This window comes from Podarcis vaucheri, assembly GCF_965113315.1.
Source record: "Podarcis vaucheri genome assembly, chromosome: 4".
In the NCBI taxonomy this organism is placed as follows: domain Eukaryota; kingdom Metazoa; phylum Chordata; class Lepidosauria; order Squamata; family Lacertidae; genus Podarcis; species Podarcis vaucheri.
In genome coordinates, this window is record NC_138762.1 from 78015135 (window position 1) to 78040583 (window position 25449).

At 41.2% G+C, this 25449-nt stretch overlaps 2 protein-coding genes across 3 annotated transcripts in view; one reads left to right on the forward strand and one right to left on the reverse strand.

Annotated features, from left to right (window-relative positions):
* The first annotated feature begins 1697 nt into the window (after positions 1 to 1697).
* On the forward strand, positions 1698 to 7603 carry RPL31 (ribosomal protein L31). Its single transcript, XM_082218914.1, has 5 exons — positions 1698 to 1832; positions 4049 to 4155; positions 6068 to 6193; positions 7085 to 7197; positions 7535 to 7603. The coding sequence occupies exons 2-5, from the start codon at positions 4049 to 4051 to the stop codon at positions 7564 to 7566; spliced, it is 378 nt and encodes a 125-aa protein (XP_082075040.1). The 5' UTR covers positions 1698 to 1832; the 3' UTR covers positions 7567 to 7603.
* Positions 7604 to 7854: 251 nt separating this feature from the next.
* TBC1D8 (TBC1 domain family member 8) overlaps positions 7855 to 25449 on the reverse strand; it is a 48879-nt gene continuing 31284 nt past the window's right edge. For both annotated transcript variants that reach the window (XM_082218571.1, XM_082218570.1), the window contains exons 6-20: positions 24335 to 24542; positions 22485 to 22679; positions 21595 to 21765; positions 19360 to 19510; positions 18399 to 18613; positions 17459 to 17576; positions 16489 to 16774; positions 15926 to 16055; positions 15633 to 15731; positions 12480 to 12548; positions 11520 to 11763; positions 10838 to 10903; positions 10384 to 10473; positions 9896 to 9996; positions 7855 to 8757 (exon numbers count right to left, since the gene is read on the reverse strand). In XM_082218571.1, coding sequence (XP_082074697.1) covers positions 8308 to 8757; positions 9896 to 9996; positions 10384 to 10473; positions 10838 to 10903; positions 11520 to 11763; positions 12480 to 12548; positions 15633 to 15731; positions 15926 to 16055; positions 16489 to 16774; positions 17459 to 17576; positions 18399 to 18613; positions 19360 to 19510; positions 21595 to 21765; positions 22485 to 22679; positions 24335 to 24542 — 2593 coding nt within the window. In that variant the 3' untranslated portion in view covers positions 7855 to 8307. The remainder of the gene's footprint in view (positions 8758 to 9895; positions 9997 to 10383; positions 10474 to 10837; positions 10904 to 11519; positions 11764 to 12479; positions 12549 to 15632; positions 15732 to 15925; positions 16056 to 16488; positions 16775 to 17458; positions 17577 to 18398; positions 18614 to 19359; positions 19511 to 21594; positions 21766 to 22484; positions 22680 to 24334; positions 24543 to 25449) is intronic.

The window sequence follows — 25449 nt, forward strand, 5'->3', positions numbered from 1 at the left end:
GTTCGAAAGCACTAATGGGCAGGGGTCCCTTTACCTTTACCTTTATAGATTATTTTGAATTGCATTGCCTGATCACAGCCTTTCCAGCTAGGTTGTAACAAACTCACTGGCCCCAACGCAACGCAGAACAAAGGTTTGCGCAGTGTAGAGATTGTGCATGCCATTTCAAACCAGGTTGATAGGGTCTGGAGGAGCATCACAATTTGGATGTTCATTTCTGTTTCTATCAGTCCCTTGAGAAAAATATGACTGCAGGCACACACCTGGGAGGGAAGAATTGTATTCCTGCTTTAAACAATCCTCTAGGAATAACAAGCAATTGTCCCCAGCAAAGGATGAAGAGTTGATGTCTACACCTTTAATCTAGAATTTGGCTCCCTCTCAAACAAGCTTTTTATAGGGCTGAAAAGCAGTTATCACACACTGGAACCTTGATAACAAAGTCTCAAAACATCTAAAAGTCAAACAAATGTATTGAGGTCAGAGCCAATTTCTGATGTAGGATTGTTCTTGCTTCCAGAGATCTTGGCTGCAGCTCCAAACATGCTTAATAAGAGCAAAGATTCCCAAGTTGTGTGTGAGGTTAGAGAGGGGGCATAAGTGTACCTTTAAAAAGTAAGCCTTTTGGGTTCTACTACCTTCTAGTGGGGTGACTAATTACCTGTGGTCTTCCAAATCTTGCTGGACTACAACTCGCACAATTCTTGGCTATTGACAATGCTGACTGGAGCGGATGCAAATTGTGAGTCCATCAACATTTGGAGGACTACCCTTTAGCCACCCCTGGTTTACTTAGAAGCATACATGCAGACATAATTTGAAGGGAACGATTTCAGCCCAGGCTACAGCTGACAAGCATGTGGGGGAGAGTCCCAGATGCATAACTGTTCTGAAATCAGAGTCCCATTTTTCAGTCCTGACTTCAGTAAAGAGGAGATTGGCAATATACTGGATTGCCAATCCAATTGCAAGGAAGCTGCCTAACCGCTGTTACACGAGTCGGAAAAGAAAGTGGACTGGGATATGGGATACTGGTGTGGAGACAGGATAAGCAGGTGTTTCCATCCTCTGTCATGAAACCAGAATCAGTGTGTCTATGATTTTAAAGACGGGAGATTCAGGACAGACCAAACTTGGTTCTTCACAAGGCACAACCACTAGGGCAGCTTTTAAAGGTTAGATCACGATGATTCCTCCAGTGTATGCCTCTGAATATCAGTGATTGGGCTTTACAGTATAAAAACAGGAGTTGGGGGCCTGTTCCGCTCATATCTTGGTATGGGATTCCCATAGGTACCTGATTGCACCACAAAAATGCACACACACCAAAATATTGGACCGCAGTGTGGGTATAACGGCAGCCGACTGCAATTGCATACACTGCAAAGTTGGCTTGAGTCGCTCTCTGCCCTAGTTTGCAATTTGGGGGTGTTCATGATAACCACAGTAATCACGCAAAACAAAAAAAGCGCCGTAGTTTTTAAAATCACATTTATCACAGGCAGTAGAGATCCTTTATGATTTTGCATCACCGCCGCCACCAAACCATTAAGTCTCCATTAAGCAGCTGCCACCTCTAAGGAAAAGGGGCGCGGGCGGGGAGGGGAAACCACTTTTTAAATAGTCACTAGCTCCTCCTCCAACGTGCCCGCCATAGAGACGGCCCAACCTCCCGCCGCTATTCCCCTCTGGGAGCGCCGCCTAGCAACTGGTGATTCCTGACCCGGAAGCGCTCCTCGTATTTCCCTTCGCCGTCTCTATGGCTGTTCCGGGTTCCTTGGTTTGCTCCCATAAGCCCCCGCGCCTTCCTTTCTGGTCTGGTCCTGAGCAGGGTAAGTAGCTGCTTTGGGAGCGGTTCTTGTTATCCGAAGCCATCCGCTTCTGTGGGCCTCGCAATGGCGAGAGCCCGGGTTGGGTGGCTGGCTGGGGCGAGGAGGAGTATCGGGGGACGGGTATTTCTGGGCCTGGCCTTGAAGTCTCGCCTGGCGGGATTGAGATTCCGCCCCCCCCCCGCCGATGCCGCCGTGGTTCCAGCCTGGCCTAGGCCTGATATTACCTGAAAAGGCAATGAGGACTAAAGACACAGGACTTGGAGGGAAGTGAAGCTGTCTAGAAGGACTGTTCTTTGAGCACGCGTGTCGTAAAGGACATGGGGACGTGTGTTTGCAGCCTCAAAAGCCAACTGAAACAAAATCCGGCAATTCCATTCATATTAGTGAAAATTGGGGACAGGAGTTTTCGTCTTTAGTGTTAATTAACATTTTGTGTGAGGAAGCAATAGTTTGGTACCGTTTGCATGTTGTGCGTATGTCGCTGAATCATGTTTCAGTGCTGTATTTTTACAACTTGCAGTACTATATTCTTACAAAGGGGGGGTCTTCAACAGAATATTAGTTTGTATCTTCTGGCAGAGTTTGAGTCGGGCCTCCCTTCACAAAACTCAAGGTGTAAGGAGCTCAAACCGGGCTTTCTACTCCAAGACTGTTGTGTGGCATAAGATAAAGTTGCTGCTGTGCTATAAATTCTCTGTGTCTATGTATGTATGTATATATGTATGTATGTATGTATATACAGACACATATATATATATATATATACACACACACACACGTTTTATGTCCCGTCCCCCCCCCCAAAGTGCTACAGCTGTAACAGCTATTACACTCTGATTCTGTTTGTGGTCTTCACATAAACCACCTGCTTGGCCACTATGAGAGCAGCATGTTGATCTATATGGGCCTTTGGCCTGATCCAGCAGAGCTCATCTTGGCATTCTAGCTGACACTCAGCGTTCTTGGATTACTGGTTGTGCTTTTCCCTTTTTTGGGGGGGGGGGTGATTTTGTCCCTAAATCACACTATTGCAACTCTAATCTTGTTGGCACTTTCCTTCTGTTAGTGGAACTAGAGCATATAGAGGAGAGCAAAGGCAGGGAGTAGATCGCGCAAAGGAAGAATCTTTCCATTCACAATGCTGGAGTTGCAAGCGTACTTTCAGATTGTGGCACAACTTTGAAAGTATATCTGCCTTTTTCTGTTTTTTTTCTTAATGTCCACATTAGATGCTCAGATCCTGATTGCAGATTTTCCACAGACATCTAGTCAGAACAGGATATTGTACTAGATGGGCTATTGGCATGATCTGACAGGGCTGTTCTCCTGTTTAAAAAAAACATTTCTGAGATTCAGCAGAGTCAGCTGCTTGTTGTGTAGTAAAGTAATTTTAGCAACTGTGGACTCTCAACATGACAGGAGGCTGGTAGAAAGTAAGACACTGGCATTAATAAACTGGAAGCTTTAGGGGATTTGCGCAGTGATGGTGAAAAGTGTGAGCCATGCTAAGGTAAGCCACTATTTCTGAATCCTCCCACAGTTGAAATATGATAATATGCACCTGGCTCACAAAGTTTATGTTAGCATTAATGGGATAGCCTGTGTGAAGTGCTTTGACATGCTACAAGCATTGCAGATAAATGGTAGGTATTAGCAGAGCTGGTTTCACTTCTGTGAGGTATTTGTTACCTGTGCAGGTACTGTGTTCTTGCACATGAATGGTCAGAGACAAGAGTCATGGATGAGAGGGACTCCTTTATATGATTAGGATCACAGGGCGGTTAACAATATAGAAACATAAAAATATATAACAGTAACAATTGAAAACAATAATTCCCCAACAGTTTTAAAGGCCGTGGAGTGTTCAATTAGCCAGAGGCCTGGAAGAATAATAATGTATTTGCCTGGTGTCTAAATATTAATAGCATGTCAGAGAACACAAGGAGAGACTGCGACCAGGCTTTTCAAAGTCTTTTTAGAATTTTAGTCAACAACTAAAATTGTGGCTTTACATACTGGATGGCCTAAAATCTAGGCCATCTATTCCAGAAGGAGGAAATGCTGAACTCAGAGCCTCTGCATTTGGCAGGTGTCTGTTTCTGTCATTTTTGCTCTTATCATTGCTTTGTGGAGCTACTATTTAAGAAACAATGATGATGATAGTATGTCATATTGTGCTGTGTAAAACAAGGCTTTTTGTGTTTTGACATGTGCAGATGGCTCCTGCAAAGAAAGGTGGTGAAAAGAAGAAAGGACGATCAGCCATCAATGAGGTGGTTACTCGGGAATATACTATAAACATTCACAAACGGATCCATGGCGTGTAAGTGGCAGTCCTTATTTTTTGTTCTTTCATTTTTTGAAAATGTGTTACACTGTTACTCAGTGCAGAAATTGGTCCAAGCGACTGTATCATCAAACATTACTTTGGAGTTAAAAGCTGAGTTAAAAGCTTAGAAGTACCATACTGATTGTTGCCTTGTAAAGAATCAGTTGTACTACAGAATATCTCAGGTTCTGTTGTAAGCCAAAAGGGTTACAGGTGGTCCTTAAGGCCCTTTTATATTCATGTGCAAAGGAAAATTTAGCTGTACCAGATTTTAAGTTAAAACAACCAAAAGTGTACTGATTTGAGTTAGAAATAGTTGCCTAATATTATAGTTTACAGGAATTGTATTCACAGGTTTTAAAGAAAGCATTTGATTGTGAAAATAAATATGAATACTTATTTGCTGAAAAACAGCAAAACCTATACACACACACACACTGGTACCTCAGGTTACAAACTCTGCTAACCTTGAAAAGTTACCTCGAGTTGAGAACTTTGTCCCAGGATGAGAACGGAAATCGTGTGCTAACTGCGCAGCAGCAGCAAGAGGCCCCATTAGCGAAAGCATGCCTCTAGTTAAGAACAGTTTCAGGTTAAGAACGGCCCTCCGGAATGAATTAAGTTTGTAACTAGAGGTACCACTCTGTGGGTGGGTGGTTTGGGCCTCCCTTCAGTGTTCCAAGATGTGTGATTGGGGACGGGCAGACAAGTAAAAAGCCTGGTAGAAAAGAGCTTGAACCAATTAGTAAATGCTTATAATGAGGCGTTGCAAATGCTTGGCTAAATAACATAAATATGTTGACACTGCTATTGTAATTAAACTCACTGGTATCCTGGCTTTGGGTTTAGGATGCAAGGTCACTGTTAAATTCAAGAGACATTGGGTAACTTGTGTAATGTTGGCACTATGATTGAGGGGGGAAATAGTCTCTTGGGTGTACTGTTGATGTACAATGGAACAGGTTTAGCGTTCTTCCTGTTTATAATGGGAGGTATTTGGAGTTCACGCTCTAGTCACAAATCTGAACAGGAAAAAACAGTAGCTTAATTTCTGTACATCCATGAGTTGTGGTGAAGCTGATTGAATCTTTCTGTGCTTTCATCTCATCTCTCTGGCTGAGCTGGCTTACTTTGTGTTTGAAGTATAGTTAATGGAGTGTGGAAAAGCAAAATTTTTGCAGAAGTCAGTTCTTAGCTTTGACTTTTCTGAAAAATCTTCCCTACAGCAGGCCCAGAATGAGCTGGGTATTAGAAGGCAAATAAGGAGATTCTAAAATTTATGATTCATCAGAAACTCAAATTTTGCCTTTGTAAGCCCAATTATTATAGCTGAACCTCCTCAAATTACTTCTAGGCCTTTTCCTAAAAAGTAATAAATAGCATAAAAAAGAAAAAAGCCTAGCTTTCTCCACCAGCCCATCTTGGTAACTAGTGGCTTTATGCAGGTTTTATATACTGGGGGTGCGGATGAGGAATTTTCTTCACAAGGGACCCCGTTTCCTTCTAGGAGCTGCATGCTGATAGTGGAGAGACCAAAGCCAGAAGTGGGCAGAGCAAGAGATGCAACTTGCCTTTGAAGGGCAGGGAACATTCCAGCCACACAAAACTCAGGCTGTTGTATATGTGCACACATCCACCCTGCTCATCCCACAGGGTTAAGACTCATTTCTAGTCAGGCGAAAGCACCTGAGGAGCAAGAAAGATAGGGGAGTATGGCTTGAGGAGAGTCCTGAGTCCATAGAGAGGCTTGGATGGCCACATTTGGCCCCTGTTCCCTGAGGCTTCTCATCCCTAGGGTATGCTATTCAGATGCTGAAGTCTAGGCACAAACAGGGGTTCCTGAGGTTTAGGAGTAGTGTTTGTTGGTTTTTTCATTTCGCCTACTGGATATTTTCTGTATTCTCAGGGGCTTCAAGAAGCGGGCTCCTCGTGCTCTCAAGGAGATCCGTAAATTTGCAATGAAGGAGATGGGGACTCCTGATGTACGCATTGACACCCGCTTGAACAAGGCTGTCTGGGCAAAAGGAGTAAGGTATCGTGACAAAACTTTTTGTTAGTACAGTGGGACACTCTAATGTTACTGCACTAGTACACATGTGCTTAGGATATGGTGTTAAGACATTACACTGTATATTGGTGCAATATTTCAAAAACGTACCATTTGCCAGTCATTTTAGTGGTGGTTCAGATACATCTAGGCACTGCTTCTATTTCTATTTAATATCCACTTTGGCATTGTGATGTATGACAAGTTACTGGGTGGATTGGCAGCTGCATTTCTATGCTGAGTACAGAAGAGAGAATTATTACCCTTCTCTGTCATGCATGGGGTTTCTATCCATCTATTGGTACCAGGCCTAAACTGAAATAAAAGGCTGGTATCATAGTACTATAATTAATGAGAATAATGTTATGGTTCTCAAATCCCTTGAAGAAACATCTAGTATTTGAACTGTGGTTCTATGTATGTTATCTAGGCTGAGCATTCTGTATTTTCCTGGAGAATTGCTTCACACTGGAGCAATCTTCATTCTTAAATGGATTATGGAACTAATGCTGCTTTTAGAATACACTGCTTCTGGGCTAACAGGATGTGTTACAAGAGTAGGTCTGATCCAGGGGTAGCCACAGTGGTGCCTTCCAGATGCTGCTGCACTCCAGCTAGCATCTTCAGCCAGCATGACCAATAGTCAAGTTCTTTTTCATGATGCTTATAAATCGTGTTAACTTATAAAAATAAAAAATGGCTAAAATGGCTTTTCCTTGCCCCTTGGACATGAAGAACAGCCTTGAAGGGAAAATTATTAAATGTTAGGATTGCAGAACTGGAAATAGGTGGAGTGGAAATGTTGGTGTTGAAATATGCAAACACACACACCCATGATTTAATTGTATCACAATCATACTTTCACCCTTTTTATAGGAATGTTCCTTACCGTATCCGTGTGCGTTTATCCAGAAAACGCAATGAAGATGAGGATTCGCCTAATAAACTGTATACACTGGTCACATATGTGCCAGTTACCACTTTCAAAAGTAAGTCCCCCCCCTCCCCCCCGATTGTAGAATAACGAGGGTTGCTGCCCTGGACTGTATTTCTCACAATGTCAGAGATATTTTGTGTGTGGCTGGTCACCATTTGTTGTCCCTACCCTGGTGAACAGTATCTATCTGCAGAACAGGGAGGGGAGGCAATTTGTAGCATTTCCTCTCTCAAAATCTCCAGAGAGTTAAGGACCTCTGGACTTTTGGGAACCTGCAGGAAGGGAAATTGCCTTCCTTTCCCATTCCACACTATAATCTAAAATTAATGCATGCTGAATATGGATTGTGTATTCAACTTTAACTAACGCAGCTTCCTCCTTTTTTACAGGCTTACAGACTGTTAATGTGGATGAAAACTAATCTTTCATTACAATAAAAATGTTATGACATTACTTTACTCAAGTCTTTTTTAAAGTGTAGTTATGAGGCGATTCAGGTTGCTTTGGCTCCCAAACTGACTGGCTAAATATTTCTTGAAATTAAATCTTTGGTCTTCTGTTGACTGCAACTCCTGTCGGCCGCAGCCAGCACTGATATTCCTTTGATGGTCCAGGAGCAACAGATCAATTTTAAGACAGCAATATGGAAATGTGGAAGAGTGAATGACTGCAGATTCATTTTGAAGGTGAAGGTGCTATTTGAAAAGCAAAAGTTACAAAGGCATTTTTATTGAAATGTGCACACACAGAGACATGAAAGCACAGTCCATGTACACTGAACATTCAGCAAGACATACAAACCTTGATGTCTTGATTTGTATATATTAATATATATTAATGGTTTCAATTACCAGCATTGAAACAAGTATTCGGTATTAGTGCAAAAAAGGCAACTGTACATAAAACCTGCAGTCGGTAGTCAGACGACACTTTCAAACCAGGAGTTCAGCTTTTTGTCTTTGAAATATTAACACATCTGCAGCAGTATTCAAAGGGAAGATGGCCTTTTCTTCCTAAATTACATTCAAGAAAACAAATGTCAAAACCACATTAAATGTGTTTTGGTTTTAAAGCTCTTCAAATGAAAATGTATCAAAATAGTCCAAAAAACTTAATGTTGCAAGATGCGCTTTGGTGTAACATGAACTGCCTGGGAGATTTGCTATGGTACACTTAAAGGTTCGGTCTCGCCTCGTGATGATTGGCTGGTGCCATTTGTTTTGAAGGTACATTGAGCTACCCTTGCATTCTCCAGTTTTAATTTGAGGTCTAAGGATTTTTCAAAGAAGTTGACGAGTGACTGTTCAGTTAATAGTGAAGCCAAGATGTGTTCAAATGAAACAATCCAATCCCCATCAGCTATTGGTAAAGACTCTGCATTCTTTGGGGTCTTCACAGTGTCAGTAAAAACCACATCTTGATCAGAGGTAGATGCCTCAGTCTGGAAGTCCTCAGTAAAGTCGTCTGAGCCTGAACTGCTGCTTCTCTGACCCACTTCTCCAATCTGGAGTAACAAAGTAGTCACTGTGGCAATGGCTTGATACAACTCGTTCTCCTCTGGGTCTTCATGAAACATGCTGTACAAGGTCTTGCAGAACTGGATGAACTCTCGCTGAAAAACATGACATGCATTTTTTTGTTCGTTGCCTGCAGCCTTAAAAATGGAAAGACTATAATAGATAACTAATACCTGCCTGCCTGCAAGGGAAAGGAATTAACATGCACATTTATAATCCTCAAAAGCAATTACACAAACTTTGCTTATATGGTTCACAAACAGGCAGTTTAACTGTTAATCAGTTCCCTAGCAGTTTGTTGGGAACCAAGATGGAGCAAGTACTAGAATGTCACATCCTCAGAAATCCCTGTTTAATGTTTCTGGGAGTAACTGTTGAAACAGGCACACAGTGGTAACTCCCAGAGTAAACTCCATTGCTAATGCTATGCAGAGTGCTCCAAGATACATGGCAAACACAATGATTGGCACTTTTCAGGAATCCTCACAAGTCTAGCTAAGACATTTCTTATACAGGCAGCAACCATTTTGTGTGGGGTTCCATTCCTGGCATGCCCTGCTCCCATTCTGCCCTATTCTAGGTCCAAAAGGACCTGCCTATCAATTGGACATACATAAAATGGGAAGGCAACAGAAGTGATTTAATTTATCCGCAGCCCCAAAAAGATACTTCGTTAGCCCACTTAATATGTTAAAGCGAAGGAGGGCTATACAGCTGGGGGGGGGGTGACATTGTGTATCTGCCAAAATTGAACATGGGACAGTGGAAGAAGGGAAGCCTAGATGCGTAGGTTTCTGTGGAATCAAATTGGACTGCACTAGGACCAGAGTGTGCAAGCCTCCAAGGAAAGGCTTCTCTTCAGACATCCATTCTCGCTCTATGTTGGGTCAGGGAGCAGCCTGCATTACTGCAGTTGGTTCCAGTTTTGATATGGTGGCATCTAGTTTTAACTGGCCAGTGGGAGAGAAGAACCTCTGTCTCCACACACACCCAACCACTGCCGGATGTTTGTCAACAGGTTTCCCATCCCTGAACATAGATTTTGTCTAAATAAGCCAACTTCCCTTGAACATTGAGCATTTTCATGAGTATAATGAGTTGCAAGAAGCTAACATTACATGTTTACTCCACACACAAATATAGGTGACCAAATGCAGAAGTGGCTTAGGCAGACCGATAGATGCTTACGTTGTCAGAACCCTGAGAACTGCATCTTAACACCTCATGTCTTACCTGGCACATTTTTGGTAGCTCTTTTTCAGCCTTGGCATCTTTTTCTTTGGCTAAGTCCTTCAGCATCTGCTTCAATTGTTTCTGATAATCTATGGTGTCACCTGGAAAGCAGGATATAAATGACATTACAATTCATTTCAACAAAGGAGGAAGGAAAATGTAAATAAAATAAATTTAGGAGCTCTGGTGAATCGGACCAGTCTAGTCTAACATCCTGTTTCCTACAGTGGCCAGCCAGATTCCTCTTGTGAAGCTCAAATACAGGACGTGGGGGAAATAGGTTCTCTAAGAGCAAGCTCAGTGGCTTACTGCCTCTGAACCTGCAGATATGTGTAGGATATAGCCATCGGTCACTGACAGTTTGCTTTTGTTTTAAGCCCTTTAAAAAATCCAAGGTGGTGGTCATTAACACAGGCAATGAATTGCATATGCTAAGTTGGGGCAGGGTAGGGGGAAGCAGATACCCATTTGCAAACCAGATCACTTACCATTTGATTTTCCAATTACTAGCGGCCTTGTAGTTGACAACAAAGGATTCTTCAGTGGTGATTGGCTGTCCCTGTCTTTTTCTGTGAGGGCTACAAAAAAGACCATTGATGATCACAAAATGTTAATTTTAGGCCTAACAGTTCCTTGTGGGTTCCTACATTTTCCCTTGTTTTCACTTGTGGCCCCTAGGTCTGAGGGAGAGGCTCAAAGGCCTCAGTGCTCATGCCAACTTCATACAAACATTTTGGACCCACCATGAACGGCCTGCTAGAGGAGGAATGTTACTGGCTCATATAAAGGGAGGGCAAGTGGTGCTTCAGGAAGAAACTGCAGGATAAAAGCTGAGTCACTACGTATACAACTGCACTTTAAACACACTGGATTTCCATAATATAACAAAAAAGGATGATCCAAGCAGTACGAAAAGGGAGGGGGATCCTGTAAGATTCTTACCAGGAGGAATGTGCAGCTTGTACAACAGTTTTATCTTTTCATTCATTTCTCCATTGTACATAATATCTGTGTGAGGAAGAAAGTGTATCAGAGGCTTGACCTTCACACTTGAAGCACGAAGGAATAAAACTATGTGAGAAACCATCATAGTATCTGCAGACAATTTGGTTTAGAACCTAATCTACACGCTTGACCCTTGTGTAAATATCAAAAGTCATATAACTGAACTGTGGGCTGGAAGGCACTTGATTAAGAATGCCTATTGTCCCCAAGACTTTCAGACAGAAATAAGGCCTCATGCTGAAAAACAAAACACTTGCAGATTTTAAAAATGAATCTAAGCCACCTGTAAGAGAAGCTATTTCCTATCCTTTGGCCAGGCTAAGATTTTAATGCTTCCACAAGCACTAAGGGATTAAAAAGGGACTGTTAAATTAATGTAAGTCCTGTGGAAAAGCATATTTGAAGCTTCCACTGTTTCTTTGTACACAACAGCATAAAATCTCAGGACCCATTGCAAGGGTGTCACAAAAAGTTTTGTGACCTGGAAGTATCCTAAAAAGAGACAAATTACCAGGAACACGCACACCACATTATATTCTGTCATCCTGACTGGTGTACACCTGCACACCCTCTTCTGATAAGTTCCCAATGGCTGTTGCATCTTTAGAGATGTATTTACCTAAGCAGCCAGCGAAAGCTTTGAATTCAATGAGATGGTCCATGTTTTCATCCAAAAGCCGGAATGTCCTTTCTGCTAGAACTTCAGTATGTTCACCACATGTCCAGGGTGAAACAAGTTTATACAGGTTAGTGAGCTGCCGAGAGTCAATTCTGTATTGCTCTGCATAAGGTCTGCTTGGATTGTGGCGCTGAATTACAACTGCACTATTCCATTCCCAGTAGCAGCTCATTAGATGTTCTTTCTAAGGAGAATTTTTAAAAAATAATGAAACATTGGAGGGGGAAAGACCCAGATACAATTACAAAATCTAGACGTGAAACAATGAACCTGCAAGCACTCCTGAATATGGCTCTTGCCTTTGCACAGTAACTACATTCCAGTATGTTTTCTACATGCACCCCTCGCAATCCAGCCAAGCAGGAGACATTTTCACCACCCTAGAACACATTCCAGCCACACAAAAGCAGCCAAGAAGGGGGCAGAGCAGGCTATGGCCTGCTGAAAGTCGCTAAAGCTGGGCAGAGGAGGGCTGCATATGGCACTCTGGGCCTGTGTCCTCCATCCAACTTACCCTATACCTTTTTTTAAAAAAAGACATTGATAGGGAAAAGGAGCAGTTTAGAACAGGAGCAGGGAATCTGACCCACCAGTTGCTGTTGAGCTATCATCCCTGACAATTGACCATGGGGGTTTGGGGTCCAACAACATCTGAAAGCATGCAGGTTCTACACACACACACACACACACACACACACACTTTTTACATCCTTGAAAAAGCTACCAAGGATAAAAAGGAAATAGCAAAACTAATAGTAAGCAAGACAGGATTGTCTGGTTGATTTCTAAGATTTCTGTCCATAAGCTTAGATATAGACCTATAGATAGACCCAAATATGGCTAACACAGGATATAACCTTTCTTTTCTGGGTACATGCATTTTTTAAGTGTTTTGCATACCTTAAATAAGCCATACAGTTCTTCCAAGTCTTCAGGAGCGATGGAGACATCCGGGATGACAACTCTAAGCTTAAGAGGAAACAGGAGTGAGCCTAGTGGTAACCTGGCATAGCTGCTGGCAATATCACTTCTCACAGCAACTTAGTATAGTTAAAATCTGGAATGCTTAGGTATTCCACCTTTCTTGTGTGTTACCTTCTTGTATTGTTTTAGAATCGTAACCCTGACACCTGTTTTATCAAGTCATCTCCTGTCTATCTCTTGCCCACCCAACACTAAGTATCAACAACTTTCTCCTACATGGCAGAAAAACAGGGAATGAGAGATAATCTATTGCTGTACTCCAGTGCCGAGATCCCTAGCCCTTTCAGTTTACGGCAAGGTGTCTGCCGCTTGCTGGACTAATTTGCCCACAACCAGAGCTACCACGTTCACCTGCCAAGATTCTGTCCCCTTGCCCTATTTGTGAGGCAGAGAAGCACTTTCCCATTTGGACAAGAAACAGAAATAACAAATAGCAGACTTTCGGGTTGGTGCCTCCGGCAATGGTGGAGTTCCTCTGATCGGGAGGAACTTGCCCCGTGGGAATTTGGGTCTGTACCGCCGCGGCGAAGGTGGAGACCCGTAAAAATCACAGGCGGGAGAAGCCTGTGAACGTGGGATTCGGCGGGCACCTTCTGCACCTCCCCTACTCACGGGGGAACCCTATTTCGGGGACCCGGAGCGACGTGGGGTGAGTGGCGCGGTGCTTCAAATCGCCTGCTTCTTCCACGGAGCGAAGCCGCATAGCTGTTGTCGGAGAGCACTGACTTTTTCCTGTGGACAATTTGACTCCAAAGTAATTACCCGTGAGTAGAGCTGATACGGGAGAATCAGATTTTAAACGTTTAATTTGGCATCGAAACAGGGAGGTTCAAAACAGGAAGTCCGCCTTCCCTATTTGTAAATAGATTGAGGCAAGGAGTCAGTAAGCTGAAGTCTTGGAAAGCCTTTTGTAAAAGATTAAAGTTCCATCGGTAAAGAGTATAAAATCCCCCTTGGAGGCAGGAGAAGAGGGGGGGAAGCTGTGGACTGAGTATGCCTGCAGGAGAGAGTAAAGAGAGTTGAAATACTGCCGCTCTGACCCTGGAAATGGGCTGCTAGTGGGCGGATGTTTTGGAATGTCCATTGACAGCACTTAGAATGTTCCTTGACAGCTAACAGAATAAGAGAGGTATATTGTTTCTACTGTTTTCGGCTGCTTCTAAAAAGGAGTAATAAAGTAACTGAAAACTGAAACTAACTTTGGATTGTACGAGTTGCGCTTAAAGGTGACATTTTTGACTGTTATAAATAGAAACTGTTTCCCCCTAGTGGAAGTTTCTGAAATTGGTTACTTTATAAGAGCTGGGCTAGGGGAGTTTCCAGCTGCAAGATTAAAACTATGTGACTCTGGGATTGACCTTGAATCTTTTAAGTGTTATGGCGAATGGAAAGGAAAGAACAGATGAAATGTCAACAGAAGAGGCCTTAGTGGTCGCATTATTGAAAATAAATGACTCGCTGGAACAGCTTCACAAGAAAACAGAAGTGATGAATGTGAAAGCGGATGCTGCAAATAATAAAATTGATTTAATTGTAGAATGTTTAAATAATCTGGGACAAAAGGTGAACACCAACACAGAAACCACCCAGAAATTGATACAGGAATCTACTTTAATACGGCAAATTGCGGATGAGGTCAGGGAGAAAACCTTTGCTGCTGAATGTAAAACAACACAATTGGAGTGTGAGAGAGCCCCATACATTCAAAAGCAACTTGACGAATATAAGCTGACATTTGCTATGATGGAGCTTAAAAAAAAACAGATGAATTTGAGGATCAGAACCCCACCAGAACTAGAAAGTTTGACAGAGCTTCAGGAGGAGACAGGATCAACATCGGCTGAGAAAGAGAGATTTTTGGGGGTCAGTAGGACCGCCAAAAATGTGAATTTACCTAAGAGTAACCATGAAGGACGTTGGATTGAAGAGAAGGGGGATTGGGAAATATGGACAAATTTGAAGTTGTTATGGTTGGGCCGAGCTGTTGTGGTGGGGATGAGGGTTGCTGTGTTGCCAGGGATGTTGCTTTTGTGTCAAAAAGTGCAAGTTTTGGATGGGAGGGATTGTTTCAAGAGGTGGCAGAGGGATGTTCCTGGATTGGTTTGGCAGGGCAGGAAGCCTCGAGTAAAACTTAAGATATTGACGGATGCTAAAGAAGGAGGTGGACATGCCCTGCCAGACACCTAAACTTTGGGGTGAATCATCTGCTCTTTGCTGGCTGAGAGAATAGCTGTCTTTTAAAAGCACTGAAGTGTTGGATAATGGCAGATGAAGTTGATGGACTAGACGGAATTGGCAGAAAAGACTGGCAAGATCAGAGACCAGGGAGAAGAGTCGGTGGAAGAAGACTGGGAAAAGTTTAAAGACTATTTATAGAAATATTGTAAAATTAATGAATGTTAGAAGAATGTTGGAATGAAATTATATGGCTTCAATAGAAATGTTATAAGGAATTAAGTATAAATAGATTAATAGAGCATTAAAGGAGGTTAAAAGGTGTTAAGATAATTATAGGAGAGAAAACAGGGGAAGATGGTAAGGAATTGCTGAAATAATTAACAGAAGAGGAATACAAAAAGGGAGGTGTGAGGAGGCCGTGGAAATATGGGAAAGAAAGATAAGATATTGGAAGTTTTTTCTTTTTTCTCTTTTTCTTTTTTTTGATGTGTTTTTAAAGTGTTTTTGTTTTGTTCTGTTAATTTTTATGTAGTGTTTTTGTATTACAATGTATTTTTTCTTTGTTTTTTCTTTTGTGTTTAAATTGTTGTAAAAGTAATAAATATTATTTTAAAAAAAGAAAGAAACAGAAATAACAAATCTCAAGTGGCTTAACTCCTCTCCTTCCGCAGCTTTAAAGCAGAGACATTTCATATGGATTGTGCCATTCACAATACTGAAGAGCTCTGTATTTTTTGGTGTCACATTTTGCTCCTTTTAAAAATCAAAATTAATCGTTAGGTAGATTTTCATATGTTTCAATCTATGAGCACTGTAGAAAACCCTGCCTATGGCATGTGCCTAGCACAATTTTAAAATAAATGAAACATTCTAACTTTTGAGCATTCTCACCACGTTCTGTTTAGTGGTTTCTTCGTGGCTTTGCAGAACACGGATCCTGTGTTTGTAGCGCATGTGCTCAATCTGCTCCACAGAATGGTCTCCAAATTTCTAAAATGCAAGAATCGATTTTTGCTTCAGCCTGCATCTCAGTGTACATTTTTAAATATATAATATAGTCAGTATGTTTAAACCGGAACATGTACCATATTCACCACAGTTGTGCTATCTGTATTTTGACTCAAGTTAACATAAAACTGATATATAAACACTTAGTGAGTTTCCAACTACCATTTCACTGTTACCTCATAAGAATCCCGAATTAGGTCTGCTATTTCTGTTGTAGGACAGGGCTCTATATCATCACTGAAAAAGGCATGCTGGTTGCCAATTAGGGGCAAAGGGCTTTCCTCATTCTTAACATGATCTAAGAACCTGAAATAAATAAAGAAAAAACATTTAAATCCACTTTTTGTTAATGAACTCTATTACACTCAGTGTAAAGCAGTCCTAGATTTCACTTCTCATTTTTTAAATAAGCACCTTATTGAACCAGATCAGGCTTGTTCTCTGCCTAGAAGCTGTTCCCAGGTGATCATATGCCTTTATGAAACCAAGAACTGCAATTTTTTTGCTTTAGGGAAGAAATTAAAAGTAGCAACGACTTATCAAGTTTCTGGAATATGTGGTTCTTTTCTGTGAAAACAGCTACTAAAAAGCATAGTGGGGAGGCAAGCGTTGTCATTAAATGTTCGGAACAAGTTTCTCTGTATCATTTTATTACTGTTAAATAAACATTTATTTATTTATTTTAAAAAGGCAGCAGTGTTAGTGTTGCAGCTCTGAAACATAGTAGTCAGAACAATACCTGCTCAGAATCATCAAGGCATGACCATCATCTTTGCTGTTGCACAGTTCTACAGCATTGGCTTCAAGGATAGCCAAGCCAAACTGGAAAATGGCTTTGATCCCATCAAAGAAGAAACAGTCGACAACATTAACAGCACTTTCTAGGGGCATGATACTGAGAAAGAGAGTGAGGAACCACGACAGGGAAACGGAAGCCAGTGTGGAAAGGTCTTTCATATGTTCAGCCAGTTCAGGCAGCCGCTCCTTGATTAGCTCTTCAAATATAGACTGATCCACCTGAGCACCTGGAAATCACGGCAGATAACGTCAGCCAAGGTTGAAATAAATAATTCTTTTAGCTTTATAATTTAATACAATTATTTTATGGATTCAAGCCTCATTCCTCCTCATGAGTTATTGAATTGTTTCAAAGCTTTTTAAAAGAGAGGTTGGGGAAAGCATCTGTAACACCCTTTGGGGAGCATCTATGAAATAATAATATGGCAGAACTTAACACTTCAGTATAAAAAGTGCAATAAAATGTAAGTACTACCTGAAATGACTGTCAAAAGAAAGTGGCAACAGGGGATTGATGCAATTAAAATAGAGCACGGTATTTCCCTCCGCTACACATACAATACGCAACCTAATCTCAACTATGAAAAATAAGCCATGGAGCCGTTTTTTATACTGTTCAATATAAGGAATCCAATGCCCATACAAAAACTTCAAGAGAGGAAAGCGTTTAATATAGAGCAGAGTTTATGTCACCAAATTGAATTAATAGAAAATCAACAGGAGGGGTTGGGAACCTGTCCAGGTTTCGTTGCTGGACAAAATCTCCAATTATCCCGAAGCACTGGCTATGGGGACTGGAGTCCAACAACACCTAGAGAACCAACGTTTCCCAAGCCCCGATATACAGCGTGTTGACTGTTTTATTTCCCTAGGAATCAGTAAAGAGAGTAAGAAGCGAACAGGAGACTCACCTATCACCCGGTGATTAAAGTAATCTGGAAGCATCCTCTCGCACACAGCGACGAGCAACCAAAATGCTTCTTCCTCTTTGGCATACAGCAACAAAACAGAGGCTAAGATATTCATGGACTGTTAGAAAGTCAAAGAAGACAATTTTAGTTGCCGCGACACCTTTTAAAAACATGTAATGAGTTAAAAAAATAAATAATCAGAGCTGAGGTTAAATAACCCATGTAAAGGTTATGCACAGACATTTACCCATTCAATTTAAAACCATACGGACCCTGGTTAGCTTTGGAAAGGTGCTAGCAGCTTTATTGCTGCACCACTAGAAGCACAAAACCTTTGGATATAGCTTGCAACCCACATAGCGAGAGACTTCTGTTAATTTAGCGTTTGGATAACAATGTGGGCGTAATGAAATAGACAACAAAAGCTTGCTCCAGAACTGAGTTCTCACTCTTTCACTATAAGCTTCTGAAAGTGACAAAAATATGGGGGGGGGGGGTCTCCCCAACTGTAACCCAAGACAAAATATCTCCTCAAGGTGAGGGGTCTTAGTTCAGCAGCAGCACAGCTGCTTTCTAGCATCTCCATTTAACTGATCTCAGGACACAGAGCTGAGAAAAACCTTTGCTCAAAGTCACCTACAAACAGAGCTCACAGAAGCTGAGAGGCATTTCACAGGTAGTTTCCCTAATGGCCACACTGCTAATGAAGAGAAGAAATAAATGAAGCACAGCACAGAGGAACCATCTTAACTTGCACAGAGAGTGAGCTGGCCAACTGCACTTCACATAGAATGTGATACTAGGGAAAGGGCGAGACAGAAGCTGTCGCCTTTTCTACTGACCATCCCCCTGCCTTACTGCATCTCCCTTAACATGCTGAAGCCTGTCATTTTCGAAGGAGTTCATCTGCAAATTGGTGGCGTAACGGATCTTTCTTTACCTGGCAGTACCCAATTTTGGGGTTTCTGTGTGCGTAAGCTGTCAAAACTCTCCTCAATGCAGCTATGCCTGTTTCACTCTGGAAGGCCGGGTGCTCAGGTAACGAGCGATGCAAGTCACGTTCTATTTCCTCTGTTGCTATGCAACACATGCCCATGGACACCTCCACTAAGTTTTCATAGTAACCAGGGTGGGTATACAAATCTGTTGCAGCATCTGAAGAAAAGGAAAAGCAAGAACTGAAGATCAGTTATGAATCCAAATATAAATATATGCTATTTGTCAAAGGAACAACTATGTGAAACTAGATTCTGAATATCTAACATATTCCTAAATCAAAATTATTCCGGAACACACAACTACATTTTTGTAATATGAAACACTGTGCAGAAGAAGGAATGTGAGTTTGAAAATAATACTTCAATAACCTAACTTGCTATATATGGTAAAACTTGCTAATTTACATAAATATGGGGCAAGCAGTATAGGATCCTCTGTCTTAAATCCCATTTCAAATAGAAGGATTTAATTGTGCAAGTGTTGCATATCTGAATCACAAACATTGTATCAGAGATTGTTATCTTATTCCAACAGTCCTGCTTTTAGCTTGTAGCAAAGGAAATGGCAGAGGAAGTCTTAAGCTTCTCATTTCAGTTTTTTGTGCCAAGTATAACATCTCAGCAATGTCTGCTGATATAAAGGCTATTATTTTGGTATAAAGACCTTATTACTTACCATTTGTATGAAACAAATGGGTATAATTTAATTACCTATAGCCCTAAGCAGCTAGCAGCGAAACATTTCTCTCTCTATGGGCTGTACCCAAATCACCTGGTTCTTTTCCATTACTAGAAAATAAAATGGGGCCATAAATCTAATCCATTTCCCTTTCTCGCTTGCTTCTTTCCATGATGAAATACCTGGTCAGGTTTCTTGGAAAAGTCACACCGCAGAATTCTCACCTGAGAAAAAGAGCCACAGTTTGCCTCGTAAAGATTCTGGAATTCCCATAGCAACCAGTTTCCTGATTTTTTCTGTTCGGAACATACAGACAGTTCTGCCATACTCATCAAAGTGATCATTCCACAGGCTCTCTTTGATTTGCTCCCTAGACTGAAAGCCAAGAGAGGAATATTAAATCCATCATATTTATACAAGCCATGATGCAATGGAATAGCCTCTCGTTCAGAGAAAGCTATTTGTTTGTAGTGATGGACAATGCAACAAAAAATAGACTACAGAATGCTGTTACAGTCCTGTATATTGGTCAATATTTATGCAGCTCCAAAGCAGCAGGAAGACAGCTACAAATATGAATATTATCTGGATAGCCTGTATGCAAGCCATTAGCCAGTTATGCAACAGGGAAAGCAGAAAATTAGGAAGTGTCTAATTTCCTTTAATACTTATATCCTGCTTTTTCCTTCTAGCAAGAAGTCTAGAACAGCTGGCAAAAAGTGCTAAATCATCAATTTTAAATATCAAAATTACAATCAATATAGGCAAATCCTAGAATTGTAGAGTTGGAAGAGTTCACAAGGCTCATCTATAGTCCGACCCCCTGCAATGTGGGAATCTTTTGCCCAAAATGGGGCTTGAACTCATGACCCTGAGATTAAGAGTCTCATGCTCTACTGACTGAGCTATCATTCTAAACAATAAAAAACAGTTCAGTACAATAGCAGAGGGAAAGTGAATATGCAGATGCTCATGAAGTCCAACCACAACTGGAGGACCACAAGTTCTCCATCCCAGCCATACTAGATTCACAATGACAAACTAACATATTACTATTACTATTATTTATTATTATTATCAATAGCCAGGCAGAGGGCCTTCGCGGTAGTGGTGCCTGCCCTGTGGAACGCCCTCCCATCAGATGTCAAGGAAATAAGCAACTATCTTACTTTTAAAAGACATCTGAAGGCAGCCCTGTTTAGGGAAGTTTTTAATGTTTAATGCTGTATTGTGTTTTTGATATTCAGTTGGGAGCCACCCAGAGTGGCTGGGGAAATCCAGCCAGATGGGTGGGGTATTATTATTATTATTATCCCGCCCTTCATCACAAGATTTCAGGGCAGTTCACAGGATACAAATACAAGGTAAAACTGCCTTACAAAGCACAAGTAAAACAAAAAACAATAACCACCCCTCCCACAAACACATTTAAAAGGCTGCAGAATATTACAAATACAAAATACAGTTAACATATAACACTTAAGAACAATTTATATAAAACACAGCAGTAACATATCAATATTTAACTAACTAAACATCTCATGTAATCCAGTAAGAATTGTACAATTGTAGATATTGTTTTATTGCTTTTTAAGCTCACTGAGTCATTTGCATTATATCTTATTTTTATCTTATTATACACCACTTTAGCAGCTTTCGACTGTGAAACAGTTTATATGCAATCACAAACCATCAAAGACAATGATGATGAAATGCACCAGAAGAAAAGTCAGAGCATTACACAGTCTCTTGGGACTATTTCCTACATTACATTTTAAAGATGCTATAATGAGAAGCTTTTGTAACAACTCATTATCATATTCTCAACATAACCTGCATCTGTTTCGAGGAGGTATTAAATCATTCCTATGGCACAACTTGCAAAACCGTTTCTACAACTTTGATTTCAAAATGAAGAAATGGTCCTTGCTCAGATACAGACGGTATTTGCTCCAACCTATAGCATTTCCTATGTACTATAGGAAGTATATACTATATATGCTACAAACAAAGGAATGGGGCTAAGGAGAATAGATTGCAGAAGGAAAGAAGTCATTAATGTCAACAAAGGAAGGAAGGCCTCAGTCCTATAGTTTAGACAGATGTTTCTCTCTGAAGAATTTCAGAATGCCACCTCCCCCCAAAAATCATTAAAATGCAAGGTTCATCATCATCATTAACAACAACAACAACAATTAAATTTCTATACTGCCCTTCATCTGAGGATCACAATATGAACCCACAAAAATATAACATAGTAGCAAACAGAAGCAATAACCCACCCACCCCATTTAAAAGGCCATGGATTTTTTAATTAGCCAAAGGCTTGGGGGAAGAGGAAGGTTTTTGCCTGGTACCTAAAATATATGTAATATTAATAGTATGTCAGATAATGCAAGGAGAGACTGTGAACAAGCTTTTCAAAAGTCTCCAATAACTAAAATTGTGGTTTTACATACCATTCTAAAATCCAGACCATCTATTCCAGAAGGATGAAATGCTGAACTCAGGGCCTCTGCATTCAGCAGATGTCTACTGCTGCTGTCATTTTCACTCCCGTTATTGCTTTGTGAAGCTACTATCCCCAAGTTCCCAATTTCATAATCGGCATGTGTTGAATGAGAATTTTGCTGCACAAGTAAAGGGGGGGAAAACAAACAGAATCCGTTTCAAAGTTTTATTGTGTAGATCCAATAACAACAACTAAACATCTACTAAACTTGTTTATCGACTGACTTTATTTTCTCTGCTTTGGAATAAGAAGCACCTGAAGCCAGCTGAAAGCACATTAATAAAAAATCCCATGAACTGCCTCTAATCCATACACAAAATCCATAGCAAGTAAAAGGAATGTAATTCTCTAGTATACGCAAGCCTGTCATGCCATCTCTTTAGATATATATTTCAACTATGCTCACTACACTTTTTTGCTCTTCTACACTATTTGGCAAATTAGATGTGAAACTAATTATGTAGATGATGAAAATATAAACTAAGGAGCTATAAATTTACACAGCACTATAGTGAGTAAGTGCACACACAGGACTAGGCAGATGTCATGAGCTCAACCACCAACTCTTCTTCCCTATATCTTCAAAATATATCATCCTCTTTCCTCTAGCTAGAAGTGGGTTACAAATCGGGGTGATCCTCCATCTTTTTCCCTACTAGACCTGCATTTCTTATCTCTGCAGCCACATTGGGAAAGAGAGCATGTTTAAATTATTGTTTGTCACATCTTATCTTTAAAAAATGAACCCATTTATAATACCAGTAGTATTCTTCTAGTTTTAAAGGTACTAGCAAAATATACTGAGCATACAGCTGAAAGAGGTTAGACATTTAATACCATCTCTTTGCTTTTCAAATTTCTATGGAGTGATGCGTTGCTAGCCTTCACTTTCTTTAATCTTAGAAGCAGATTCTCCACCAGGGTATCTCTGTCCTTCAGCTCAATGAACTGAAAGGCCGTCTTGCTTTTTATGCTAATAATGATGGGATTGGGAAGAAGGCTAGTGTCCTCCATCTTCTCAATACTAGCTACCTATTAAAAAAAAATGAACACAATATATATATTCACATCAGAGATCTGCCCCAATGCCAATAAAATAGAAAACCAAGTATAAGGTACAGAAGAAACAGCAAATAAGTCTCTGCTCTTTATTAATGGGCCGGGGAATGTAGGGGTGGAAACAAGAAAAACCTGTCTAACTATTTTTTTATTTTGAAAATCCTGTGCTGTACATTCTTCCCATGTCAAGAACCCCTCTAACTCAATATGCTTTTTATTTTTGAAGTAAGCCAGACAAGATCTGGTTGCCTTTAACATCACCAGTGCGAGAGTCAGTGTGGCGTAGTGGCTAGAGTTACTAGGCCTAGGCCACGGGAGACCAGGGTTTGTATCACCACTTAGTCATAAGGTTCACTGGGTCAGCCTTGGGCCAGTCACAGTTGCTTTACCTCACAGGGTTGTTGTGAGGATAAAATGGAGAGTGGGGGAAAGTTGTATACACCACCTTGGGCTCTATGGAGAAAAGGTGGGATATAAATAGAATAAACAAATAATGTACACACTTGAACGTCTATGCTTTTCTTCAGGTAAAGGTAAAGGTACCCCTGCCAGTACAGGCCAGTCTTGACAGACTCTAGGGTTGTGCGCTCATCTCACTCTAGAGGCCGGGAGCCAGCGCTGTCTGCAGACACTTCCGGGTCACATGGCCAGCGTGACGAAGCTGCTCCAGCAAACCGGCACCAGAGCAGCACACGGAAACGCCGTTTACCTTCCCGCTATAAAGTGGTACCTATTTATCTACTTGCACTTAAGGGTGCTTTCGAACTGCTAGGTGGGCAGGAGCTGGGACCGAACGACGGGAGCTCACCCCGCCGCGGGGATTCGAACCGCCGACCATGTGATCGGCAAGTCCTAGGCGCTGAGGTTTTACCCACAGCGCCACCCGCGTCCCTTTTCTTCAGGTAGTTTGTGATAAACTTTATGATGGGGAACACCAAGGTCTGCATCCAAAGGACCATCATACTGGTTCCATTGCCCAAGAGATCTTTAGACATAACAGCAAACCCTTTTTTTAAAACCCAGAAAAGTATGACAAATAATTTGCTTTTGCACGAGGCTCTGCCTCTCAAAGGTCGAAAGAAGCCACTTGCCTAAGTACTCAGGAGTGCCTGAAATAGCTCTTTATGTGTGTCAGGATCTAAGCAAGATTGCCTACCAGACTCCAAAGGTGCAAACCAGAAGAACTCCCTACCTTCATCCCCGCAAGCAGATTTTAGAAATCCCACTTCAACACATAAGCATGCATGGAAAGGGTAGGGAAAATTCATTGTGAGCATAGCAGACTGGCTAAAGATTGTTAGAGTGTAACTGGTTTGAATTAAGAATTTCTACAGCGTTTTCACATTAGCTGGTGGCAAAGTTTCTTGTGAACACATTTTATAGAGCTGCACATCCATGATTAATATTGCTCAGTGGAGAGAAGCCAATTACTTTTTAATTGGCAACCCTGGACTGATTGTTAAGTACCACAAAACTGCTCAACATTACCTGAAGCATACGCGCAATGAGTTGTTATACAGCTTAGGATAAACAAATAGATAGAACTGTTCTCACATTTAAGTATCTTTTTAAGCAGAAAGGTGGTTCGTTAGAAGAATTATGGATTTTCAAAGTGGCAAAAAACTAACCTCTACAAGTGGAATGAGAACATTACAGCAGCCATCTTCTTTGCTAGCAAAACAGATATAGCTATCGGAGGCAAACATCTTTCCAGCTGTGTGACAGCGGCTAAAGGGAGTCCACAGGGAACAATCTGCAACTTCGTGCAGCTTTTCCTTCTTTGGTAACCGGAAGAAAGCTCTGAAGTACTCATTCCGTGCTCTGAACTCAAGATCTCTTTTGAAAGAAGCAACAGAACAAAAGGTTTTTCAAAGGCTGAAACTTAAAGCAACTTGATTTGCTTTCTTATTTAACAAAATAAAACTGCAGTAGGCCAATTCACATGTCATGGTAAGCCATAGGCTCAACAACAGATTCCTTACCATGAGCAAGAAAGCAGGCCAATAACCATGGCTCAATTCTCACTCCCCCCGCCCTTCTCCCCGCAATGTACCCAGAGGAAGCAAACCAGAGGCTTAACGTTACATATGAACCAGCACTCATAGTTTGTTCCTACCAAAGAATGAATCTTTGCTTCCTTTCGTGGTTGGTTTGGCGAGAGATAAACTAAGAGCACTGGTTGGCACTTAACACCACCCTAGTGTTCTGGGAGGAGAGATGCAGCACACTTTGAGCAGCATGTATTAGCACACTTGCTCATTCACTGCAAGCTGTTGTTTGTTGAGTCTTATGTCCTGAGTAAAAGCGTTTTTTAAAAAATCGTTTCCATTAAGCTCCAGCTTCAACAGGCTAATGGCATTTTGCCCGCCTTTGGAAGATTCTCACTGGCATATTTACTGCAGTGGCAAATGAGATCCATTTCGATTAGCCAGGATTTGAATAACCTCAGGTTGTATTCAACGCTGCAAGTGGGGCGTTCCACTCACGAAACTAGAGTTCCCCTTCACCTCCTCTCCCCATGCACCTGCAAAATCTGCCTCAAGGGTTCCCAAGGAATTAATCAGACACATATGTGTATGCACGCAAACCCCTTACCCTATATAAGCAACACAAGTATGGTATGGGTGCCTATGAATATACCAGTTTATCACTTAAGTTCTACAGTTCTCTTCATAGCACATTACTTTCCCCCTCAAAACAGTTCGCTTTAAGGAAGAAATAGTTTCCCTCTCTGTTTCAGTAA

Bases quoted from the DNA above. Each gene is read 5' to 3' on its own strand.
- RPL31 (XM_082218914.1), top strand. From the start codon at position 4,049: ATGGCTCCTGCAAAGAAAGGTGGTGAAAAGAAGAAAGGACGATCAGCC. The intron at 4,156-6,067 runs GTAAGTGGCAGT...CTGTATTCTCAG, and splicing joins CACAAACGGATCCATGGCGT to GGGCTTCAAGAAGCGGGCTC. The intron at 6,194-7,084 runs GTATCGTGACAA...CCCTTTTTATAG, and splicing joins GTCTGGGCAAAAGGAGTAAG to GAATGTTCCTTACCGTATCC.